The 26,754-nt window shown below is 47.0% G+C and overlaps 1 protein-coding gene across 1 annotated transcript in view; it reads left to right on the forward strand.

Moving 5' to 3' along the window:
• CFAP47 (cilia and flagella associated protein 47) overlaps nucleotides 1-26,754 on the forward strand; it is a 643,784-nt gene that overhangs the window by 149,930 nt on the left and 467,100 nt on the right. Inside the window, exons 31-32 of the mRNA XM_054005907.1 lie at nucleotides 5,701-5,794; nucleotides 19,647-19,787. Coding sequence (XP_053861882.1) covers nucleotides 5,701-5,794; nucleotides 19,647-19,787 — 235 coding nt within the window. The remainder of the gene's footprint in view (nucleotides 1-5,700; nucleotides 5,795-19,646; nucleotides 19,788-26,754) is intronic.

Genomic DNA, 26,754 nt, shown 5'->3' on the forward strand with positions numbered 1-26,754 from the left:
AGGACGGTACCAGCCACCACAGCCTCATCATCCCTTGATGGTGCCCTGGCAACAGATCAGTTGGTCACTACTCCCATGGACTACAAGATATTCCAAGATCTCATGAGACAGGAGATGGCAGTCATGGAAAGACACACTGAGTAGGCACAGGATGGGCCACACAAACTCCTCCTCTTACACTTTGTCAGTCCTGGAATGTATAGCAATCCCAATTATTGACACTTAAGATAAGTCAAGAAAGATTTCAAGGCTGGCCTGGGAGCATTTAAGCATAAATAAATCTAATGAAGAATGGAATTTTACTGTCATTACACTTAACCTATTTTGAAAGCTGTTCGTAAGATATATTTTTACGGTATAACAGATGAAATTATCTCCAAAAGAGCATAAATACTGACTAACTGGGTGTTGAGACCATTGGAAAGTTGCAATGGAACAAGGAGCCTTGGCAATAATTTAAGGTAAGGAGTAGTACGTACCAGGAAGAGGAAATAGATAAGGACCAGAATGAGACATAAGGGCCACAAGGGTATAGGTATCCCTAAATCATAGGGGAAGTGAGACCATTAGCAGAGTGCACACAGTCTGTCAGAAACTACAGGGAAGGTCTTTCACAGCTGTTGGTAGTTATAGGCCTCTGTGTATGTGTGGTTTTTACTAACTGTTTGATTAATAAATCCAATCAAACCTGACTTGTTGGGGGTCTGGTATTATTAAACAAAAGGGAAAATCAAGAGGCCATAACTCATTTAAATATATAATAGCAATTAAAATAGTTGATTATTGGCTATTGATTATTGTCAAATTATTGGTCATTAATTATTGATTATCAACACAATCTGTAAAGGACTGTTGGAACCTGCAAAAGCCTTATGGCAAAGTGAGCAGGCGGACAGTATTTGGTCCTGGTTATTGGATATGAAAAGTTCTATGGTATCAAGTGATACCAGGGTCCCTGGTAGTAATAGTGGCCAATGAAAGAATCCTCCAAAGACACCAGAAGTCAATGCCCAAGGATAAGGAAGTGAAGCCTCTCTCCCTGATGGAAAATCTTACTCCATCTTGAGCCTCCAAAAGAGGATCTTGAACTACCAGGTTGTCTTGTCAAAATATGGCCACATCAACTGGTGAGCCTTACAATGGCTTATTGACAAGCTTCTGCAAGAATAGAGGGTTGATTTCTAGACTATTCTGGCTGAGGGATGTTTGGTGACCAGAACTGTGTTGCAGGTGGCTCTGGATGCGGCAGACACACAGCAATGGCGGCAGAGATCATGATGTGCTGTTTCTTGTAGCTGGCCTTGGCATGTGTATCTCAGGAATTACAAACAACTATAGAGGATCTGCTGTTCATGGTCTGCTCGCTGTTCCATGACAAGACGGATGAGGCAATGAGATCCCTCAAGGACTCTAGGGCTACTCTCAGATCTCTGGGTGTCTATACCCAGGCTCTAGGAGGAGGCACTTTAGGTCCCAACCTTATTAGCTACAGTTGCCCTACCAACATAAGCTGCCTGAGTGCTTGGGCTGTAGACAGAGGTCCTCAAGCAGAAAGTTTGCTTGGGGGAGGGCACCTCTCAGTTGTACCATACTGTTTAGGAATTGGGCAGGCAGCAAATTTTATTGGACAGTGTGTTCCACAATTTTTGCCTTCTCCTCCTTTTGGCAATTATCTGTCTCTTTAACATGCTAGTCTAGCATTATTTCAGACTGCTAAGTATTGGAGGTAGTCCAGAGTTCCTCTTTCTTCCCTCCCATACAACTTCCTTTTCAGTCATCTTCAGGGACCTTTCCCATGGAAGCGATTTCGACTGGGGATTCAATGCATCCTTGTTCTGGGTGCGATAGAGGAGGTTCTCCATCTGCAGAGCGGAAGAGGATTCTTTTCCAAGTACTTTCTCACCCCCAAGAAGATAGAGGCATCAGCTGATATCGGACTTCAATCATCCCCTCCCTAGATCAGAAAGATTAATGTGCTTCCCTCGACTTCCAGGATCTGTACTTTCACATTGGGATACACCTGGTATACAAGCACTCCCTAAGGTGTTGGACAACAATCACTACCTATACTGATTTTTCCCTTTGGGTTCTACGCAGTGGCCTGCTTTAATCAGGAGGATGGGCATCCAGGTGTTCCTGAACTTGACTGGTTATGAGTCATTTGGAACCTCAGGTCCAAACCAATGTTAGGACCTTTCCCAAGCTATTTGCATGCCTGGGTCTGCTAGCAAATGAGAAGAAATCCATGTTAGCCCCCACGTAGAAGAGTTTGCCGGGGCCATGTTCAGCATAGAGGCAATGAAAGCCTACTTACCACTTGGCAAGTTCCAGTTGTACAATCTCTGCTCCCGCCTGCAGTTCTACCCTGAAACACAAGTAAGATCCTGCCTCATGCTACTGGGTCTTGTCAGGTTGTACGTTCATCACTCTGCTTACGAGGCTCCACTACCAGTAGCTTCAGGCTTGGCTATACCATCCAAGAAGACACTACCTGTGCAAGGTGGTATGTTTCCCTCCAGCAGTTCTCCAGTCACTGGACTGGTGTAAGGACCCAGGCAACATACACAAATGGGTTCTGTACAGTCCCAGTTTGCCCTGAAGGACCACATTCAGGTGGGGGACTCACATGGGCGATCTCATAGCACAAGGCATATAGTCTCTTACAGAGACTATCTTACATGTTAGTGTTCTAGAGCTCAGAGCTGTATACAAGATCTGCATGGCCTTCCTTCCACACAATCCTGGTCATGGACAATACGGTGGCGGTCTTCTGTCTATAAAGGCAAGGTGGGGAGGGACAGGTGCTGGCACTATGTCAGGAGGCCGTCCTACTATGGGACTTTGCCATAGGTCATGGAATTACACTGTCAGTGGTCCATCTCCTCAGGGTGGATGACATGACAGCAGCTGGCTTCAGTAGGTACTTCTGTAACAATCACGAGTGGTTGATGCACCAGAGGGCCCTCAGTGATATCTTCCAGCAACGGGGGAGTCCTGCACATGGACCTTTTCATGACAGTGCAGAACAACAAAGGTCACCACTGCTGCTCAGGGAGGGTGCTCTCTTTCAGCTGCCTTTCTCCTCCCATGCACAGAGGAACTCTTGTATGTATTCCCTCTCATCCCCCTCTTCCCTGAAGTATTTTGGAAGGTCAGGTGGAGAAGGCCAGAGTAATCTTCGTAGCCAAACTCTGGTCAAAATAGATGTGGTTCAGGGACCTCCATGACCTCTCTATAGTGCAGCAGATCACTCTACCCCTTGTTTCTGAACCCTTGGCTTGGAACCAGGGGCTTGACCTTGCATCTGACCATGAGTTCACTCCACCAGATGGTGTGGATGCTCACTGGTTAACACTGGTGGAGAGATTCTGTTTGTGAGACCTCCAAAAGGTGCTCTTTTTAGTAGTAGGGAAGATTCCAGTAGGTATAACTATGTCTCTGAATGGACAAGGTTTGCAAATTGATCATGACAACACCAGCTGTGCCCCATGAATTCTGGGGACCAAGAGATTTTTGATTACTTGTTGCAGCAGAAGCATTCTGCTCTTTCATTGGGCTTGTTATGGCTATTTCAGCTATCCATCCACCAACTCGACTATACTCAATTTTCTCACACCTTTGGCAAAGAGGTTCCTGCAAATCCTCTAGAGACTCTATCTGCCAGTCAGGGATCCAGCCCTATCATGGGACCTTAACCTGGTCCTCTCAAAACTGATGGAGAGACCCCCTTTGAGTGTATTGTTATATGCTTCCTGCCCTATCTCTTCAGGTACGCTGCCTTTCTCTTGTCATTCACATCGACCAGGAGAATTAGGAAGCTGTAAGCATTAATGGCAGAGCCACCCTATACAGTCATATACAAGGACAGAGTATCCATGAGGACACCTGGCAGACTTCTTTCTAAGATGGTGTCCAAATTCCATGTCATTGAGGTAATCTACCTACCTGTATTCTTCTCAATGCCTCATGCTGAGAGAGCAGAGCAAACGTTGAACATGCTGGAGGTGTGCAGAGCTAGATTGTTCTGCTTTGACAGGATGAAATCCTTCAGGAAGTCTACCAGGCTGTTCCTGTCTTACATAGAGACAATCAAAGGGCAGGCTGTGTCTACACAAATGCTATAGAACGGACCATATGCTATATAAACGGACACAAATCTGACATCAGGAATCATAACATTAAAAAACCAGTAGGAGAACACTTCAACCTCTCTAATCAGTCAGTGACAGATGTTAAGGTGGCAATTTTGCAACAGAAAAGCTTCAAAAACAGACTCCAACGAGAAACTGCTGAACTTGAATTAATATGCAAACTAGATACCATTAACTTAGGTTTGAACAGAGACTGGGAATGGCTTGGTCATTACACTAATTGAATCTATTTCCTCATGTTAAAGTATCCTCATACCTTCGTGTCAACTGTCCAAAATGGGCCATCTTGATTATCACTTCGAAAGTTTTTCTCCCCTGCTGTTAATAGCTTCTCTTAATTAATTAGCCTCTTACGGTTGGTATGGCTACTTCCACCTTTTCATGTTCTCTGTATGTATAAATATCTTCTCACTGTATGTTCCATTCTATGCATCCAATGAAGTGGGCTGTAGCCCACGAAAGCTTATGCTCAAATAAATTTGTTAGTCTCTAAGGTGCCACAAGTACTCCTGTTCTTTTTGCTATAGAACTGGATTGTCCAATGGGTCAAGACTTGCTATTGGCTAGGGGAGGCAGGTGTCAGGCAGGGTGATGGTCCACTCCACCAGGGCTCAGTTTACCCCAGTAGCCTCGCTAGCAAAACTGCTAATCCAGGACAATTGCAGCGCAGGAATTTGGTCATTCATACAGATGTTTATGAAGCACAGTGCATTGGTGCAAGCAACCAGGGACAATGCTAGATTTGGAAGGTCTATGCTGCAGTCCGTACTCACAGACACTCATCATATCCACCTCCAGTGAGGGCTTGGGAGTCACCAATGGTGGAATATGTATACAGAGTAGCACTGGGAGAAGAAATAGAGGTTACTTACCTTTACAGTAACGGATGGTCTTTGAGATGTGTAGGCCTTATACATATTCCACAAACCACCCTCCATCCCCACTATTTTTGAGTCTTGACATCACAGGCTCTTATAGTGGGGAGGGTGTGACAAGGAGGCTCCACCGTTTATATTCTCACTGGAACGCACAAAGAGAGGAAGGGCACGTACACTGCCCTAGTGGATATTGCTGACCAGAAAGTTGTCTGACGTGTGCACACTGGATGTGCACTCACCAACTGTGGACTATGTATATGGACTACACATCTTGAAGAACATCATCTATAAAAGTAACTTCCTTTCATAGGAACTAAAAAACCGTTATGCAAAGCCTGTTGGCAAAAAGACTTCTAAGGCTCTTCGGCCATTTTTCCAGAAACAAGCTTTTTCAAAACCAGCAATGCTTGTTTGGTCTCAACCCCACCTCTGATTTAGTACTCTCAATCAATTGCAGTAGCAAATGATAGTTCAAAATCTGAATATCTGCGACTGAACACACAAATCATACTTGGTCAGATGTCTGCATTCTGTTGTTTGTGCTCTAAGTTGATTGTAGATATTGGTTTTCACCTACAGTTAGCCTGTACAAAACTGTGGGTGTGAAATTAGGGGCTGTCTTTAAAAATGATCTTTCCTGTCTACCTATTTTTGTTTTTGTATAATTTCAGAAGCCAAGGAGCATGCCTTCCTCATGTTATGCCTGAATTTCTGCTTGAACCTGATGAATATAAGAAATGGATTGGATTGCAAATCGCATTGAAGGTAATTGTTCTAAAATAGCCTACATACGTGGTCCTTTATCCTGCAAAGACTTATGTACATGCTTAATTTTTTGCACTGTGAGCAGTCCCACTGAAATGAGTGAGATTATTTGCAATGTGTAAAATTAAGCATGTGCATAAGCCTTAGTAGGATCAGAGCTATAGTTTGGTATTTAGTGCAATCAGCCCCACACATGTGTAGGAGGTGGAGCTGTGTTTTTCTAAAAACTACTTAGTAGATTTTTTTTTTAAAACATTTCCTTTGTAAAAAATAGGAACATAGTAATTCTCATACTGGATCAGACCAGTGGTCCTTCTAGTCACATATCCTGTTACTCATAGTGAGCAGTTCCCAGAGTTCGAGAGGAATTTTCAAGAAACCCTGCAATAGACAGTTATAGGATGACCTACCCTTAGGAAAAGTTTTCTTCTAGTTCCCAAAAATTAAAGGTAAACTTAAGACATGAAACACAAGGGTTTATGTCTCTTCCAAAACTTATGTTTTTAAAAATTTACAGTTATAATTCTCGATATTCTTGTTAATCAATCTAACCACCTTTTGTAACTTCCTAAGCTCTTTACCTCTGTTTTCCAATGAGTTCCACAGGCTAATTGTTGCAGTTGTGTGAAAAAGTATTTCCTTTTATTAAGTTTTAATTTGCCACCTTAGTTTCAAATATAACCCTTGCCAATCAGTGGGTTAGAAGACCTGATTGATCTGGAACATTTTGCCAACCTCATGATGCCATCATCCTAATATTTTTGTAAAGAACATAGCCATGAAAACCCTTAAAACTGGAGACTTCATTAGAGGTTGACAGTCAAAACTTGAGTCGTGTGTGGTAGGGAAGAGCAGTAGAACAAAGTGAGTAAAATTTACTGAGCAGAAGAAGAGTGGGAAATCTGTCAAACAAGAACTCAGGGAAACAGCGGGAGCTAAGACTTGTACAGTACAGACCGAATGCAAGTTACACTTTTGGCTAGGCAAATGCTGAGAGCAATTACTTTGTAGAAGTACAGGAGTGATGAAAAAGAGGGGCTTGTTAAATAATCTAGCCCATTGCCTGCTGATGCAAGATTGTTGCTTGCAGTTTGTGTGCACATTTAATGTTTTGTCCCACTTAGATTTAAATATCCCAAGCAATGCTTCTTCCACTTCCTTTGAGAAACCACAACAGCCTAAAAAAATCTCAGTGTCAGGAAGTGTTTCCTGGTATTTAGTCTAAATTTTCTTTCTTAATTTTATTCCATTGCTCCTAGTTAAATTTCTGTGTGTCACCCTTGCTAATTTGCTTCCTGACTTCCCCTTTACACCTTTCTAAACAGAGTTCAGAAACAGCCACTACATAACCATATGCCATTCAGGCACCTCCCTGAAGCTGTTGTCTTTCTCTCCAGATCTCAGCATTAATTTAAAAACAATAAGTCTCTTGATATTATTGTTGCAAAAGAAATTTCAAAAATATGAACAAAGTTTAATGATGCGGTGATGAATCTGCCGAGAGCCTGGAACAATGGCCCTGAGAGGTGTGACCTGCCCCATTCATCTCAGTGAGGTGATTACTCAGATATCCAATTATGAGAACTTAAATGTCAGCATTGTTAGCTATTTGATCCGTCATGTAGAAAGGAGAGAGAGAATCACAGATCCGCACAATTTACTGAGAGTGATGTTTCATTTTAGCATCTCAAATACCAGATTATGAGATATAGCTCTTCCCCTTCCTCTCACCCGACCCCAGTCCAAAAGCAAATAAATCCAATGAACCCAGCAGAGCTCATGGCCATATTTAAATCCCATTGAGGGGGTGTCAAGCTCAAGTAGCCTAGGGAGCCAAGTGGCAATACAATATTTTTGAACATCTGCACAATCTACTGGGAGCAGTATCTTGTTTTGGCGATTGATATATTGATGGAGCCTATTTTGTAGGTAGAGTTTAGAAGAGAACCATCATGTTTTTTTCCCCAATGTGACCCTTGCTTCAAATATGTTGTTGTAGACTATTATCTCTTAGCCAAATAGTACACATATTAAATGTTTCTGTTCTTTCCCCATAAGTCACTCTCTCATTCCCTAATACTTTTGTAGTTTTTTTCCAGACTAAGTCCAGTTTTGTCACTCACTCTCTTTATGATGCCTAGGAATGAATTTGGCATTCTAAGGAGAGCCACACAAGAAACATGCAAGCAGAGCTCATTTACACACCCATCCATCCCAGTTTATGGTGTGATGCCTGGGCATTTTCAGTCCGAACTTGTAGTCACTCTTTTTGCTGCTATATTCAAAATTAAACAAGCAATAAGTATACTTCTAAGTCTCTGTCAGCATTGCTGCTTTTCAGGTTTCTCCCTCCCATTTAATATCTGTATGTGTGATTCTTTTTCCCTAAATCTGTTAGTTTTTATTTTTTTCAGGTTAAATCATACATTCATTTCTCTTCATGTTTTTAATCCCTTTGTATTACTTCCCTATACTCACTGGTATTTGCCACTCCTAGTATTTGTTTACTTCCCCTTTCAGAACTTTATTAAAGATGTTTAATGGTCCTAACACTTATCACTGTGGAAATACACTATATGTGCATTGCCATTTATCATTATGCTTTGCTTTTGGTTCTCCAGTGAGTTTTCACTCCATAGTGTTCTCACCGCAGGCAGCTAAAATTTTGTAACTAAGGCTATGTCTACACTACAAAATTAGGTCGAATTTATAGAAGCCGGTTTTATAGAAATTGGTTTTATACAGTCGATTATGTGTGTCCCCACATAAAATGCTCTAAGTGCATTAAGTCGGCGGACCGCGTCCACAGTACCGAGGCTAGCGTCGACTTCCGGAGCGTTGCGCTGTGGGTAGCTATCCCACAGTTCCCACAGTCTCTGCCGCCCATTGGAATTCTGGGTTGAGATCCCAATGCCTGATCATGCAAAACAGTGTCGTGGGGGGTTTGGGTACATGTCGTCAGGCCGCTCCCCCTCTGTCAGAGCAACGGCAGACAATCGATTCGCGCCTTTTTACCTGGGTTACCTGTGCAGATGACATACCATGGCAAGCATGGAGCCCGTTCAGCTCAGCTCAGCTCACTGTCACCATATGTCATCTGGGTGCCGGCAGACGTGGTACTGCATTGCTACACAGCAGCAGCTCCTTGCCTTTTGGCAGTGGATGGTGTATTACGATTGGTATCCGTCGTCGTCGTACTCCTCAGTGAGTTCAATCAGAGGCACCCGGGAAAGTTCTTCAGCAGATTCCTCTAAGGAATACTGCACCAAACTTTCCACTCTGGGCATCTGATTCTTGATGATGATGGCTATCAATCGTAGTACATCATTTTTCTGTCAAGCACCCAGAACATGCCGATGGCTATCAGTCATGCTGCACCATCTGCTGCCAGCTTAACATGTAAAAAATAGATGGACCAGATTTGTTCTGTATTCATTTGTTTCCTCCTCCCTACGTGAAATCAATGGCCTGCTAAACCCAGGGTTCTTCTTCGAGTGATTGTTCACGTCCATTACACATTAGGTGTGCGCGCGCCGCGTGCACGGACGTCGGAAACTTTTTCCCTTAGCGGCTCCCGTCGGGCCGGCGGGGCCCCCACCTTCCCGCCAGAGCGGCGCCCCGCTCCAGGGTATATATATCCCTGCCGACCCGACCCCTTCAGTTCCTTCTTACCGTCCGTGGCGGCGTTGGAACAACTCTGTCTCTCGTCTGAGAGTGTCCCTTAGCACATTAGAGTTATCTAGCAGTTAATCAGTTAGTTGTGTAGTGTTTAACCAGTAGTTAACGGCTCATTAGAGTACTTAAAGTTCTTGCTGGGGTTGTTTGTTCAGCCCCGGCACCGGCCCCGGGCGGTGGGGTATGCCACACGCCCAGGGTTTTAAGGCCTGTGCCACGTGCCGCAGGCCTATGCCATTGAGCGACCCCCACGCTTCGTGTCTTCGTTGCCTGGGGGAGGCTCACCAGAAGGAGCGCTGCAAGGCCTTTAAGCCCAGAACTAAAAAAGAGAGGGACTTTCGCCTTAAGCAGCTGCTCATGGAGACGGCGTTACAGCCCTCCACTTCGACGGCACCGTCTGCCTCCGTGCGGAGCGCCCCGGCTTCGGTGCGGGAACCGGCTCCGGCGGGTCACCCGAAGACTGCGGCACCGACCCAGCGGGGAAGTGCACGACGCCGATCGTCTTCGCCGGCAAAAGTGAAGGGCCAACCTAAGGCCCGAGGTCGCTCCCCGCACAAGAAGGCGGCACCGGTAAAGACCTCGAGTGCCCCTAAGGCCGACACGGCCTCATCACGGACCCCGGTAGTGGCTCCGGCGCCGAAGGGCCCGTCGAGCGAGGATGCAGGGCTGGAGGAACTGGTGGAACAGCCCTCCACTCCGGACACGTTTGAGGCAGCTAAGGACCTCATTGCCTTGTCCGTCGAGGCCCCGGCACGTGCTGAAGGCGCCCCGCCTATGCTGCCGCGCAGAGGCAAGCCGGCGATGGTGCGCCCACCACGGTCGCCGTCTCGGCACCGTTCCAGGGACCGGTCCCGGTCGAGATCCGCCTCGGTGGACTCCCGGTTGCCCTCGGCGCAAGAAGCACCGCAGCAGTCGGGCTTCAACAAACGGCCGGCACCGACTCAGCAACCGAGCACGAGTCGGCACCGCGAAGCACCGGCGGCTCGCTACCCGAGGCCGACCAGCCGTAGCCGTTCCCAGTCCCGTGATCACCGGTACCGTTCCAGGTCCAGGTCGACGAGGCGCTACTCCCCAAGACCGGACCGGCACCGTCCCACGGCCCCACCGTGGCCTTCCAGGTCACCGTCCGTGGTCTCGGGGACTGACTCAGACCGATACGGCGGGTATGCCCGTAGGTCACAAGCCAGCAGGGACTACGGTCAGTCACAATGGGGCCAGCCGAGCCAATGGCCATTCTGGACACCCTGGGCCTACCACCAACAAGAGCCCCCATCGGGAGCCTCGAGATCCGGGCCATCCCGGTACCGATCCCGCTCCCCGCGGCACCGTCCGCCATCGTATAGGGAGGCAACGGTCTCTAGACCACCGGAGCGGGAAGGAGTGGACTCGGCACCGAGTACGGTACCGTCCCAATCCCACGCGGCAGGTCAGGCCGCAGAGGAGCAATTGGCTGATGCCGGATTGCAGGACAATGAGGATGGGCAGAAGGCCCCGACCTCTTCCTCCTCGCCAGATGAGGCGGTAGCGGGCACACTGGTGTCCGGCCCTCCCCCGATTGACCATCGGGCACACCAAGACCTGCTCCGCCGGGTAGCCCTCAATCTGGGCTTGCAAGCGGAGGAGACCATAGAGCAGGACGACCCCATGGTCGATATCCTGAGCCCAGAGGGCCCCTCCAGAGTCGCTCTCCCGATTATACAGACAGTACAGTCCAACTATAAGACGGTGTGGCAAACACCGGCCTCCAGTGCGCCAACTGCAAAGGGAGTGGAGAGGAAATACTTCGCCCCATCTAGAGGGTTTGACTTCCTCTTTCTACATCCGTCCCCCTGTTCGCTGGTGGTCTCGGCGGTCAACGAAAGGGAGCGACATGGCCAGCAAGCTCCTGCCCCCTAGGGCAAGGAAGCTAAGAGATTGGACCTATTAGGGAGGAAAGTCTATTCATCGGGGGGCCTGCAACTGAGGATCGCCAATCAGCAGGCGATTCTAAACAGGCACAATTTTAACTCTTGGGCATCAGTCGCCAAGTTCAAGGACTCCCTCCCACCTGACGCGCATCCGGAGTTCACGGCCCTGGTGGACGAGGGAATGGCAGTGGCCAAGACAGGCCGCACTGGACTCAGCCGACGCTGCGGCTAGAACAATCGCGTCGGGAGTCGTGATGAGGCGTTCGGCGTGGTTGCAGGCTTCAGGTCTCCCGCCGGAGGTGCAGACCACGCTGCAGGACCTCCCATTTGAAGGTTCGGGCTTGTTTTCCGACCAGACGGACGCCAGGCTACATAGCCTTAAGGACTCACGAGCGACCCTTAAGTCGTTGGGTATGCACACGCTGGTAACGCAGCGTAAGCCCTTCAAACCCCAGCCGCCGCAAAGGCATTACCACCCTCGGCCCCGACACGAGCCTTACCGCCGTCGAGGCAGGGATAACAGGCGGAGACGTAACAATACGCCTAACCAGGGCCAGAATCACGGCCAGGGCAAGCCGCAGCCGGGAAATAAACCAGGCTTTTGAAGCTACGCCCGAGGACAGCGTACCACTTCATATACCGGATCCTCCTTTGGGTTTCAAGGACCGTCTGTCCCAATTCTACCGGGCCTGGTCGCGCATAACATCGGACCGCTGGGTCCTGCGCACAGTGAAGGCGGGCTATACCCTCCAGTTTTCCTCGCCCCCTCCCTACCATCCCCCTTCCCCGTCCCTCTTCAGGGACCCTTCTCACGAGCAACTCCTCATACAGGAGGTACAGACCCTTCTCGCTGCAGGAGCAGTAGAAGAGGTCCCTCTGGACCTAAGGGGAAAAGGATTCTATTCCAGATACTTCCTGATCCCCAAGGCGAAAGGGGGCCTCCATCCTATCTTGGACCTGCGCGATCTAAACAGGTTTCTGATCAAAGCGCGCTTCCGTATGGTCTCCCTTGGGACTATTATCCCATCCCTGGATCCGGGGGATTGGTATGCTGCCCTCGATATGAAAGATGCCTATTTTCACATCGCAATCAATCCGGCCCACAGGCGTTTTCTGCGCTTCGTCGTCGGCCAGCGCCATTTCCAATTTACTGTCCTGCCCTTCGGCCTGGCGTCAGCTCCACGGGTGTTTACGAAGTGCATGTCCGTGGTAGCAGCCTTCCTTTGAAAAAGAAGGATGCGTGTGTTCCCGTACCTGGACAATTGGCTACTCGCGGGCAGGTCGGAGGCCGAGGTCCGATCTCACGTGACGCTGGCCTTGCAGACGTTCGACAAGCTCGGCCTCCGGGTCAACGTGCCGAAATCCACGTTAGTCCCCACACAGAGGCTGGACTTCATAGGTGCTACCCTGGACTCGGTAACCGCGCGAGCGAGTTTACCAGAGGCACGGTTCATGTCAATTCACGGGGCCGTAAGCTCGGTCCAAAAATTTCCCACGACAACGGCAAGGTGTTGCATGCAGCTTCTGGGGCATATGGCAGCTTGCACGCACGTGGTCAGACATGCCCGGCTGAGACTCCGGCCTTTACAGTTGTGGTTCGCCCACACGCATCGCCCCAACAGAGACCCATTGGATCAAGTAGTCATGATCCCGAACCAGGTGCTCAGCTCGCTACGCTGGTGGCTCGATCGCCAGCAGGTATGTGAAGGGATCCCCTTTGCTGCCCCACAACCCACTCTGACGTTAGTGACAGATGCATCAGACATGGGCTGGGGGGCGCACCTGGGGGAACTGCGGACTCAAGGGCTGTGGTCCGGAGAGGACAAGCTGCGTCACATCAATCTGAAGGAGCTAAGAGCGGTTCGCCTCGCCTGCCAGACCTTCCACGCCTTCCTAAAAGGTCACAGCGTGGCAGTCCTGACGGACAACACTACCGCCATGTTCTATATAAACAAGCAGGGCGGGTCCCGGTCTTCTCCCCTCTGTCACGAGGCACTCCAATTATGGAACTTCTGTATAGCCCATGCGATACACCTCATCGCGACGTATCTTCCGGGAATTCAGAACGGCTTAGCAGACCGCCTCAGCCGATCTTATCGAATGCACGAATGGACACTGAGAGGAGACGTCCTGCATTCGATCTTCCGGAGGTGGGGGTTTCCCCGGGTGGATCTAGTCGCCACCAGGGACAACAGCCAATGCCCTCAGTTCTGCTCGTTCCAGAACCTCAGCCTGGGATCATTAGCGGATGCTTTCATGATCCCATGGGGAGGGAGCCTAAAATATGCCTTCCCTCCATTTCCACTTATACACAAGGTTCTTCTCAAGACCCGCAGGGACAGGGCAACGATCATACTTATTGCCCCAGCCTGGCCTCGCCAGCATTGGTTCACGTCCCTGCTGGAACTGTCCGTAGCCGATCCAATCACCCTTCCCCTCCATCGCGACCTAGTCACGCAAGACAAAGGTCGCCTACTCCACCCGAACCTGTCTTCGCTTCATCTCACGGCATGGTATCTCTCTGGCTGAACGATGCAGAACACAGGTGCTCTCACCAGGTTCAGCAAATCCTCCTTAATAGTAGGAAGCCCTCTACAAGGGCAACATACCTGGCGAAGTGGAAAAGGTTCTCCCACTGGTGTGAGCCTCAACGCATACAGCCTTTACAGGCCTCTGTTCCGTCCATCTTGGACTATTTACTGCACCTCAAGAATCAAGGGCTTGCGCCTGCCTCAATTAGAGTTCACTTAGCCGCTATTTCGGCTTTCCATCCGGGAGAGTTGGGAGTGTCGGTATTCTCCAACCCCACAGTGGCCCGATTCCTCAAGGGGCTGGAAAGGGTGTTTCCCTACTCACGCCCGCCGGTTCCGACGTGGTCTCTGAACCTAGTCCTAAATAGACTCATGAGTCCTCCCTTTGAGCCCCTGGCCACTTGCTCCCTCACGCACCTCTCGTGGAAGGTGGCGTTTCTCGTGGCCATCACGTCGGCCAGACGGGTATCGGAATTGAGGGCCCTCTCGTCGGAACCACCCTATACGGTGTTCCATAAAGATAAGGTGCAACTTAGGCCGCACCCCAAATTCCTCCCAAAGGTGGTGTCACAGTTTCACATGGGGCAAGACATTTGCCTACCGGTATTTTTTTCCAAAACCCCATACGGATCCTCACCACCGCAGCCTACATACCCTGGATGTCCGAAGGGCGTTGGCATTTTACCTGGAGCGGACCAGGTCGTTCCGCAGAACACCCCAGCTGTTCATTGCGATTGCGGAACGTATGAAAGGCTTGCCTATCTCAACACAGCGCTTGTCGGCATGGATTGTGCATTGTATACGCACTTGTTATGAGCTCACCAATGTTCCGGCCCCGGAGATCCGGGCCCATTCGACTAGAGCCCAAGCGTCCTCAATGGCCTACTTGGCGCAGGTCCCGATCCAGGAGATCTGTAAGGCAGCCACCTGGTCGTCCATACACACGTTCACAGCCCATTACGCGATCCATCATCAGACCAAAGAGGACGCGATGGTCGGCCGGGCTGTGTTACAGTCAGTTGTACCTTGACTCCTACCCACCTCCAATGGTAAGCTTGGGAATCACCTAATGTGTAATGGACGTGAACAATCACTCGAAGAAGAAAGAACGGTTACTTACCTTCTGTAACTGTTGTTCTTCGAGATGTGTTGTTCACGTCCATTACACTTCCCACCCTCCTTCCCCTCTGTCGGAGTCTCCGGCAAGAAGGAACCGAAGGGGTCGGGTCGGCAGGGATATATATACCCTGGAGCGGGGTGCCGCTCTGGCGGGAAGGTGGGGGCCCCGCCGGCCCGACGGGAGCCGCTAAGGGAAAAAGTTTCCGACGTCCGTGCACGCGGCGCGCGCACACCTAATGTGTAATGGACGTGAACAACACATCTCGAAGAACAACAGTTACAGAAGGTAAGTAACCGTTCTTTTTGAGTTCAATCTTTGGGGGGGGCCATTCTGTGTGACAGTTGTTTGTGTTTCTCCCTAATGCACAGCTACCTTTGTTGATTTTAATTCCCTGTTCCTGTACGCCATGTCATTAGTCGCCCCTCCCACCCTCCGTCAGTTTCGCGCCTTTTTTCAGACCAGACGCCATAGCACTGGGATCATGGAGCCCGCTCAGATCACCGCGGCAATTATGAGCACTATGAACACCACGCGCATTGTCCTGGAGTATATGCAGAGCCAGGACATGCCAAAGCAAAACCAGGACCAGCCAAGGAGGCGAGTGCAGGGCCGCGACGAGAGTGATGAGGAAATTGTCATGGACATAGACCTCTCACAAAGTACGGGCCCCAACAATGTGCAAATCATGGTGTTACTGGGGCAGGTTCATTACGTGGAACGCCGATTCTGGGCCCAGGAAACAAGCACAGACTAGTGGGACCGCATCGTGTTGCAGGTGTGGGACGATTCCCAGTGGCTGCGAAACTTTCGCATGCGTAAGGGCACTTTCATGGAACTTTGTGACTTGCTTTCCCCTGCCCTGAAGCGCCAGAATACCAGGATGAGAGCAGCCCTCACAGTTGAGAAGCGAGTGGCGATAGCCCTGTGGAAGCTTGCAACGCCAGACAGCTACCGGTCAGTCGGGAATCAATTTGGAGTGGGCAAATCTACAGTGGGGGCTGCTGTGATCCAAGTAGCCAATGCAATCAAAGACCTGGTGATATCAAGGGTAGTGATCCTGGGAAACGTGCAAGTCAGAGTGGATGGCTTTGCTGCAATGGGATTCCCAAACTGTGGTGGGGCGATAGACGGAACCCATATCCCTATCTTGTCACCGGAGCACCAAGCCACCGAGTACATAAACCGCAAGGGGTACTTTTCAATGCTGCTGAAAGCCCTGGTGGATCACAAGGGACATTTCACCAACATCAACGTGGGATGGCCGGGAAAGGTACATGATGCTCGTGTCTTCAGGCACTCTGGTCTGTTTCAAAAGCTGGAGAAAGGGACTTTCTTCCCGGACCAGAAAATAACCATTGGGGATGTTGAAATGCCTATCGTTATCCTTGGGGACCCAGCCTACCCTTAATGCCATGGCTCATGAAGCCGTACACAGACAACTTGGACAGTAGTCAGGACCTGTTCAACTATAGGCTGAGCAAGTGCCGAATGGTGGTGGAATGTGCATTTGGATGTTTAAAAGCACGCTGGCGCAGCTTACTGACTCGGGTAGACCTCTGCTAAACCAATATCCCCATTGTTATGGTTGCTTGCTGTGCGCTCCACAATATCTGTGAGAGTAAGTGGGAGACATTTATGGCGGGGTGGGAGGTTGAGGCAAATCGCCTGGCCACTGATTATGCGCAGCCAGACACCAGGGCAGTTAGAAGAGTACTGCAGGGCACGGTGCGCATCAGAGAAGCTTTGAAAACCAGTTTTGTGACTGGCCAGGCTACGGTGTGAAACTTCTGTTTGTTTCTCCTTGATGAACCCTCCGTGCCCCCCCCCAGTTCACTCTAGTTCCCTGTAAACTAACCACCCTCCCCTTCCCCCTTCGAGCACTGCTTGCAGAGGCAATAAAGTCATTGTTACTTCTCATTCATGCATGCTTTATTAATTCATCACACAACTAGGGGGATAATTGCCAAGGTAGCCCGGGATGGGTGGGGGAGGAGGGAAGGAAAAGGACACACTGCAGTTTAAAACTTATTGAAGGCCAGCCTTCCGATGCTTGGGCAATCATCTGGGGTGGAGTGACTGGGTGGCCGGAGGCCCCCCCCACCATGTTCTTGGGCATCTGGGTGAGGAGGCAATGGGACTTGGGGAGGAGGGCTGTTGGTTACACAGGGGCTGTAGCGGCGGTCTCTGCTCCTACTGCCTTTCCTGCAGCTCAACCATACGCTGGAGCATATCAGTTTGATGCTCCAGCAGCCAGAGCATCGACTCTTGCCTTCTGTCTGCAAGCTGACGCCACCTATCATCTTCAGCCTGTCACTTGCTCTGTTCAGCCCGCGATTCATCCCGCCACCTGTCCTCTCGTTCATATTGTGCTTTTTTGCACTCTGACATTGACTGCCTCCACGCATTCTGCTGTGCTCTTTCAGGGTGGGAGGACATCTGGAGCTCCGTGAACATATCACCCCGAGTCCACCGTTTTCTCCTTCTAATCTTCGCTAGCCTCTGCAGAGGAGAAACATTTGCAGCTGGTGGAGGAGAAGGGATAGGTGGTTAAAAAAGACACATTTTAGAGAACAATGGGTACACTCTTTCACGTTAAATTTTGCTGTTCATATTACACAGCACATGTGCTTTCGTTACAAGGTCGCATTTTTCCTCTTATATTGAGGGCCTGCCGGTCTGGTGTGAGACATCACTCACTCAGTGCCAGGCAACAGAATTCGGCTTGCAGGCAGCCATGGTAAGCCACAGTCTTTTGGCTTTTTTAACCTTCGTAACATGTGGGAATGGTTTCAAACAGCAGCGCCCTCATTTCCCATACTAAGGACCTATTGGGTTGGCCATTTAAAATGGGTTTGCAATGTAAAAGGAGGGGCTGGGGTTTCCGGGTTAACATGCAGCACAAACCCAACTACCGCCCTTCCTCCCCACACACACACCCAATTCTCTGGGATGATCACTTCACCCCTCCCTCCCCCACCGCATGGCTAACAGCGGGGAACATTTCTGTTCAGCCGAGCAGGAACGGGCACCTCTGAATGTCCCCTTAATAAAATCACCCCATTTCAACCAGGTGACCGTGAATGATATCACTCTCCTGAGGATAACAAAGAGCGATAAGGAATGGATGTTGTCTGCATGCCAGCAAGCACCGGGACCATGCGCTGCCATTCTTTGTTATGCAATGATTCCAGACTACGTGCTACTGACCTGGCGTGGTAAAGTGTCCTTTACGGGACGGGATAAGGCAGCCCTCCCCAGAAACCTTTTGCAAAGGCTTTGGGAGTACATGAAAGAGAGCTTTCTGGAGATGTCCCTGGAGGATTTCCGCTCCATCCCCATACATGTTAACAGACTTTTCCAGTAGCTGTACTGGCCGCGATTGCCAGGGCAAATTAATCATTAATCATTAAACATGCTTGCTTTTAAACCATGTGTAATATTTACAAAGGTACACTCACCAGAGGTCCCTTGTGTGCCCTCAGGGTCTGGGAGCACGCCTTGGGTGAGTTCCTGGGTTACTGGTTCCAGGTCCAGGGTGATAAACATATCCTGGCTGTTGGGGAAACCGGTTTCTCCGCTTCCTTGCTGTGAGCTATCTTCATTGTCTTCATCATCTTCATCATCTTCCGCGTACCCCGAACCCACTTCCCTGTTGCGTGTTTCTCCATTGACAGAGTCAAAGCACATGGTTGGGGTAGTGGTGGCTGCACCGTCTAGAATGGCATGCAGCTCCGCGTAGAAGCGGCATGTTTGCGGCTCTGCCCTGGACCTTCCATTTGCCTCTCTGGCTTTGTGATAGGCTTGCCTTAGCTCCTTAATTTTCACGCGGCACTGCTGTGCATCCCTGTTATGGCCTCTGTCATTCATGGCCTTTGAGACTTTTTCTAATATTTTGCCATTTTGTTTACTGCTACGGAGTTCAGCTAGCACTGATTCGTCTTGCCATATGGCGAGCAGATCCCTTACCTCCCGTTCGGTCCATGCTGGAGCTCTTTTGCGATCCTGGAACTCCATCATGGTTACCTGTGCTGATGAGCTCTGCGTGGTCACCTGTGCTGTCCAGGCTGGGCAAACAGGAAATGAAATTCAAACGTTCGCGGGGCTTTTCCTGTCTACCTGGTCAGTGCATCTGAGTTGAGAGTGCTGTCCAGAGTGGTCACAATAAAGCACTGTGGGATAGCTCGCGGAGGCCAATAACGTCGAATTCCGTCCACACTACCCCAAATCCGACCCGCAAAGGCCGATTTTAGCGCTGATCCCCTCGTCGGAGGTGAAGTAAAGAAACCGGTTTAAAGGGCCCTTTAAGTCGAAAGAAAGGGCTTCGTTGTGTGGACGTGTCCAGGCTTAATTCGATTTAACGCTGCTAAATTCGACCTAAACTCGTAGTGTAGACCAGGCCTAAGATTCTGTGAGAAACAGCATTATATCCTTTAGCAAATTTCTAATATACTGCATGGACTGCTTTTTCTTTATCCACTAATTATGTAATGCTATTAGAAAAAGCAATTGTTTACCTGACAAACTTTAAAAGCCAGTAGTGGCTGTTGCTCATGGTTAGCATATCTTATAGATGTCATAGTTTAAGATAAAATATAAATCTCATTGTCCTTTATCTGAAGGTTCAGATGACTGAGCTGCAAAAAGCTAACATGAAGAACTCTGAAATTTTTAACAATAAGAGTCTGTTTGTTTTGGATGATAATGTATTCGAGACCATGAGCAAACGTGTATGGACCGATGTACTACTCCAGGTATACAAGGTACATTGCAGACATGTAATATCTTATAGTACTAAGCTTTTAAATGATATTTGCAACTATTACAGGAAGATTTCAAACAAGGTGAGATTGAATAGAATAATTCTTTCCTTCAAATACCTCAAATGTTTTAACAAATGGCAAAAGAATTAATGTGCTTAGCTAAGATATATTTTCAGTTTTTTTTATAATTTGTAAAGTACATGGTCCGTAGCTGAAATTATGCTCATATTTCTTGACATGGAAATGATTTCCCGGATATGCATGTGTAATTCCAAAGGACAGTAATGGAGTTCAGGAATGTTCTGAGGAAAGGCTGAACCCTAAACTGTGAAGATTAATTTAACCAGATGACAACATGAGAGCAAAAAGCTGCAAGGGTGTTAAAGCGAAAAAACATGGTGGTGTTAAATATTATTCTCTTCAGTAGCTAACAGAAAAAGGAATGAATCCTATTCAGCTTCACAGCTACAAAAAAATATATTATTTCGTTTTTTACTGGTCCTGTGACTTAAATATTTTAGGACTTACTCCCACAATATTGAAACATAGATATGGCAGAAAAAATAACAGGATCCTGTTGCACCAAAAATATGTTGTTCTTTGACATACCTTTTTTTTTTTTTTTTTTTTTTTGTGGTGGTCAGAATTTTATTTTTGGAGTTTATTTCAGTTTTAACATACTCACTACTGCTTATAGAAATGAAAAATAACATCTCTGCCCTTAGATAATCACGAAAAATATACACTGACTATCCAATTCATTTCGTATTAACTGGTAACAGTCTATGAAACATAATGCTTTAAAAATGTTTTATAACCATTTATAGTTACACTGATCTAGGATCATTAGCACAGGGTCATGTGTCCAGACATATGCATGAACATGCCAAAACACTATCTTTAGAGGAAGGCATGCACACACCACTTATTTCATTTTATTTTTTCTGCCAGTTTTGGATCTGGAAATGCTGACATATTAGGAGGTTCAAGATTTCTTTTCTTTTAGGTTATGTCTATAAAGGAATTTGCAAAAAAAAAAAAAAAAAAAAGTAAGTGTTCTTAACATGGGTTAGCTAACATGGATTAAAATAGCAGTGAAAATGTGGCAACTTGGCTTTTAACTTGGGTTAGCAGCTGGAGTTAAAGTTTACAGGGGAGCCTGAGGTTAAATTTGAACTGCTAATCCAAGTTGCTATGTCTTCACTGCTATTTTAACTTAAGTTAGCTAACCAGAGTTAAGAACATTTTTTTTTTTTTGGCGGTATAGAATACCCTTAGGGGCAGTGGTTTAAAGGACCCACAGTCGCTTCGATTTTTGGAGTACAATTAATTGTTAATGCAATTAAATGTGATTGCTAACAGACTTAAATACAGTGGGAGGACTTACATGTGTAAATGTTTCCTATTTTGCAAGCAGAAAGGGTGTCTGTTTATAATGTGAACATTAGTTAAAAGTAATGTATACTTCAACAGATTATATAGTTAGGGCCCTACTAATGTGCAAAAGCTACCAAATTCAAAACTGTGAAAAATGCATCATGGATCATGAAATCCGATCTCCCCTGTGAAATCTGGTATGCAGCCAGGGGCTCCTACCCTGTGCAGGGCTCCAGCTGCTCATCCCGGCTGGGGATGAGGAAGGACAAGACTTCCTCTTCCCCTGCAGGGGCCGCTCCTGGGGTGGATCAGACCCACCTCCAGGATTTCCCCTGGCTTCAGGAAGCTTGGTAGCTGGAGCTGTTAAATCCCCCACCCCACTGCATGGGAAGGCTGCGACTGGAGCTGTTACCCCCCCCAACCCACGTGGGGAGGCTGTGGCCCAGAGCTGTGAGCCCCCCCACTTGGGCTGGAGACTCACAGGAAAACCAGACATATGGTAACCACCCGCCATACCCTGCAACCCTCACTTTTGCACTGTGTCTGGTGGGGGTCCTGGCTTTAGAGTTGGGCGCTGGGCCAGCAGCCTTCCTCTCTGGCTGCCCAGCTCTAAAGGCAGCACCCCTGCCAGCAGCAGGGCAGAAGTAAGTGTGGCAGTCCCACAACCCCCCTACAATCGCCTTGTGGCCTTCCCACCCTGACTGCCTTTTGGATTGGGACCCCCACAGTTACAACACTATGAAATTTCAGACGTAAACATCTGAAAACATGAAACTGACTGATTTTAAAAACCCCAGATGTAAGATTGACCAAAATGGACTGAATTTGGTAGGGCCCTACACATTAGTAATCATAAAATGCTTTATTGGTTTAAAAAAGGTAGAGTGGTTGGGGTTGGTTGACTTGGTATTCTAGAAAATTCTTCATCTTGGATTCTGAAATGAAGAGTTCATGCTTTTGAAGAAATGTTCATCTAAAATGTCTGTTAAAAACGAATAATCACTTATGCATACTATATCCGGGCATAAACAGCCCCTGAAAGGCAGAGTTATTTCCATTCTGATCAAAGTTAGCTGCTTTTCCTGGAGTGTGCTTTGGTGTCAAGCATTCCTCCCTCAATACTACATCTACAACTGAATGGATGGTGTTCTTGTCAGCCCTTTTACTCTCTATCCAAGTGCCTAAAGAAAGAAGAAAGCACACTGTATATCCAGAAGCACTTCAGTCTTGAAGAGTTCCGAGTGTGTGATGCCATGTAAACGCTACTCTGAAACGTCAAGTACTCAGCATCCTTAGGATAATCAGTGATAAAATTAACACGTGCTTTGACATGGATATCTCTTCACGTTTTTTTTTAAACCTGGAGTGTGTCATGATTGATGCCAACTCTTCTCTCAGTTCCAGGTTCATTGCTGACTAAATTTTTCCTCATCTGAGCAAATATGCTCTGCCCAGCATCATTCCCATTCTCATTGCCAGTATGGGTTTCTGTCATCAAAATTGGCAGCTAAAACACAGTTATATACTGTTCTCCCTGTCAAGACCTTCTGAGGCTTGGGGTTCCTCCTGTGATGTTTGTTTCACTTAGGGACAGTCCATCATGGCTGTCCCCTATGCTTGTCATGCTTTCTATCACAGTTAGGCAGCCAAGAGTGTCTTCCTTGTGAGTATGCTGCAGCCTCTGTACTTCAGGAACCTGGCGTGAGACCAGAGATATAAAGTTTAAACCACAGATCTTTTTATAAGTTATATGACAAGACCCCTCCTACAGACTCTGCAGATTCTGACTGTCTGCCGATTGTAAAAGACCCCTACGGAACTTTTAGTGCACTGTAGCAGTGTCCACACAGGATGTTGTTACTGCGTGGCAAGCTAGTGCACTGTAGATTCACACCCTGGCTTTCCATCCCATATAGACGTATGTACCTCTGTTCCCCAACCGTAAGACGGGAACAGCGGTGCTTTTCTACCTTACGGGGGTGTTTTGAAATAATACATTAAAGATTGTGAGGCTCTGAGATACTACGATGAGGGTGCTATACAAGTACTTTATAACTAAATGCAGGAAAAGGGCCTGTCACAGGGGCCACTCGCTGGTAGGGCACCTCTTCCTGGCCGCTCTGGGGATTTGCTCCTTCCAGGTGCTTGTGTCCTCTTCTGGAGGTCTCTCCCTCCACCTGTTGTCTTCTCTCACCCTGCAGCCCCTTTCGCACCAGGAGCTACAACTTTCTCTTCATGACTTGGACCTCTGGCCAGGTCACTATGCATGTTTCCCCCTTCTGGGATATCAAAGTCTGTTGGGGAAAACTGTCCTAGACATTCTGCTCTCCACTGCATGGTCTGTGTCACTTCTCCAGTGGCTGGTAGGGGAACCCAGGTCCACCCTCTTTTTGGGGTTCTAGCTCAGGGGCCCTCTCCTCAGTAGACAAGGTCTGCACTATCCCATGCCTTGCTGCTTTTCCCCTGAGCCTTTCCTACCTCTCTGTCTCTTTCCCTTCTCTGGGTTTGCCACCCCAAGTTTCCTCCTCCCAAGGAGTAACTGTAGGCTACCTACCTCTATAGCTCTAAACACACCTCACTTTTTTTAGGGAGTGACTGCATATTACTTCCCTGCAGCCCCCGCTGCTCTCAGCTTCTGGACTTTATACAGTCCCCTCCTGTTCCCATCCAGCTGAGCTTCGTCTAATTAATCCCTGCTCCCTGGCTCCTCCTCCAGGTACAGCCTGGGGAGTTAATTGGCCCATGTGACCACCTTAACCCCTTCGAGCCTGATTTGGTGTGGACACCCCCAAGGCTGGCTCTAGGTGTTTCTGCCACCTCAAGCAAAAAAAAAAAAAAAAAAAACCAACCTCAGAGAGCACAACTGCCGAAGCCGGAATGCCGCCCCTGAAATTGTGCTGCCCCAAGTGCTTGGTTTGCTGGTGCCTAGAGCTGGTCCTGGACACGCCATCACAGGCCCATAAAGATTTTTGATTATTCCATAGTAAAAGAAGATCTTTGCATTCAAAGAAGGTCTTTGGATTCTAGAAATATATCTCATCTCAACCACCTTCAATTACAGTATAGTTAGAAAGCCAGACAGACGGGCTATTCCAGAGATAAGACGTAACTAATGTATAGAAAAAACACAGTTGAGTTCCCACATTGAAGCGCCACCCATTCTGCTTTTTCAGTTACTGTACAACATGTATTTCACATCGATGCATAAGACACCATCTCAGACAATCTGGATATTTTTGAAATACAAGAGGGTTAATAAAACAGATCTTGAGTGCTGAAGTGAATTAGGAATTTATGGAAATGATTGAAGGTTAGAATAATTCCTTTGATTGCTCATTAGTACTTAAGCTGCAAGCAATATTTCACAATCCCAGGAACTACTTTTAGTCCTTATAATTTCCTACTTCTATTTTTATGTAACCCAATCATTGTCTGAGAGTGGATTTGCTTTCTATAGTAGAATGTAGAGATGAATTTGCCACCACCAAGGGCGTGTAGCCGGATTTCCTCTGTCTTGGGTTGATGGACCATGAGGGTGAATTAAATCTTTTCTGTGAAGAAACGTATGTTGCTGACCTTTCCTCACTATGAAGCATGCCCTGAATAGGGATATCAGAGGAAGACCTACTTGAAGGAATCTGTTGTAGTATAGCTCCTCCATGTGCAGTGTGAAGGCTGGTGGGAATGTGGAGGTGGTTCAGAATTTAGGGGATTGAAATCCTGTTCTCTTTTATTTTGTGGGAATGTGCAAACCTTGCTGTGCAAACTCTGCAGTCTCACATCTCTACCTGTTTTGCCACCATTTCCCTCTGGATGCCTCAAACTTAACAGAATTCCTGATCTTTTCCTTTGCACCATTTTCCCTCCCCTACATTTGCTTTCAGTATTGATTATACCACTGTTTGTCGTTTCAGTCAGGCTCATAACCTGGGAGTCATCCCTCTTTCTTACCCCACATGTATAATGTCTCTATCAAAATTTTATCACTATACAAATCTTGCTGCTACTTCATCTATGACATTTCTAAAATCTGAGCTTTTCTTTCCATCTAGACAGCTAAAGCTGTCCCTTCCAGGTCCTCATCTCCCTTCTTCAACGCTGTAACGTCCTCCTTATTGGACTTCATGGCATCTATGTTGTCCGGTCTCATTCATACATAGCTCACCTGCTAAGATCATCTTCTTTGCCCATGGGTCTGAACACGACTCCTCTATTTTAACCCATTGCTACTTCTCTTCCATCATATCAGATTCAAACTTCTTATCTTAACCTTCAGTGTTCTTCCCAGCTCTGACACTTGCTACTTATTTATTCTGGTCTCTCTTTCCACATTCTCCCTCATCCTGTTCACTCTGTTAATGATACCAACCTTACAACCAACTTCTGTGCTCCTCCCCAAGTTGCCACTTATGCTTGGAAAGCACCTTCCCTCCCCAGATGCTCAGTAACCAAAGTCTGATTGCAAGGCTGAGAGACATTTGGGAAAAGTTGATAATTAACACAAAACAAAAAATAGTATGTGTTTATGAAAAAATTTGATTGCCCCTTCCTCCATTGTCTATAGGATGCTTGCTTTAGATTACAAACTCTTTGAGGCAGGAACTACGTCAGTCTCTGTGTGCAAGGACGTTTGGGTGCTACCACAATATAAGTATTTAATAATGTCAATAGGAGAATTTTTAAGATAAACTGGGCGGTGAATTTGGCTCCAAAAAAATGAAATGAGCTATGAAGGAGATGTTGCAAACACTGGATTAAATTGGCTTTGCATTTATAAACTTGGATTAAAAAATAATTACAATATTTATTGGTAATTTAGCTGCTATTGGATTCTACAGACTCATTCTGGGAATGCAAAAAGGTCAAATTATTTTTGATGAAATCATCAAAAATAATTGAAAAATAATTAGAAACAAAATATGTTTAGAATCTCCCATTTGCATTTTATTTGATTCAGGAATTAAGAGTCCCTAAAGCATAATCAGAACCAATCTCTGCTATGTTAAGGATTGCTAAAAGGATAACTGTACAGAACTGAAAGAGTAGTGGAAGTTTATTTATATAAACATTGATCTCATAAAATAATGTTTTTTGGATAGAGGATAAATTGGATAACATTGACAAGATTCTGAATCCATTTCTAAATATCAAAAGAAAATACTGTAGATTTTAGGAAAGATAGTTTTTTCACTGCTGAATGTAAACTGCAATTGGACAAAAAAAATACATGTGAATATGTCATGTGTATTTGCTGTGCATTTGAAGATGGAAGGGAAGACTTAATATTATATTTACATAATTTTAGGAGCACATTGGGTTGAATTCATTCCCATGCTTTTATACATTATGATTTTTTTTGTTGGTGTTTGAAGAGATGGTTAAATTTCATGCTGTTCACTGTTTGTAAATGATATTCTTGAAAACAATAAAGAAACATTTTTAAAAAGGTGGAGACTGGCAGCCCTGCCCCAATAATGCAACATGCCTTTATGCTAATTTAGAATCTACCAAATAGGTTCAAATCTGAAAGTTTTTCTGTGTTTGAAAAATAATTGTATTTTTGTGTTTTGTTCTTTCTACTTGGAATTGT

Source organism: Malaclemys terrapin, chromosome 1 (assembly GCF_027887155.1).
Source record: "Malaclemys terrapin pileata isolate rMalTer1 chromosome 1, rMalTer1.hap1, whole genome shotgun sequence".
Classification (NCBI taxonomy): domain Eukaryota; kingdom Metazoa; phylum Chordata; order Testudines; family Emydidae; genus Malaclemys; species Malaclemys terrapin.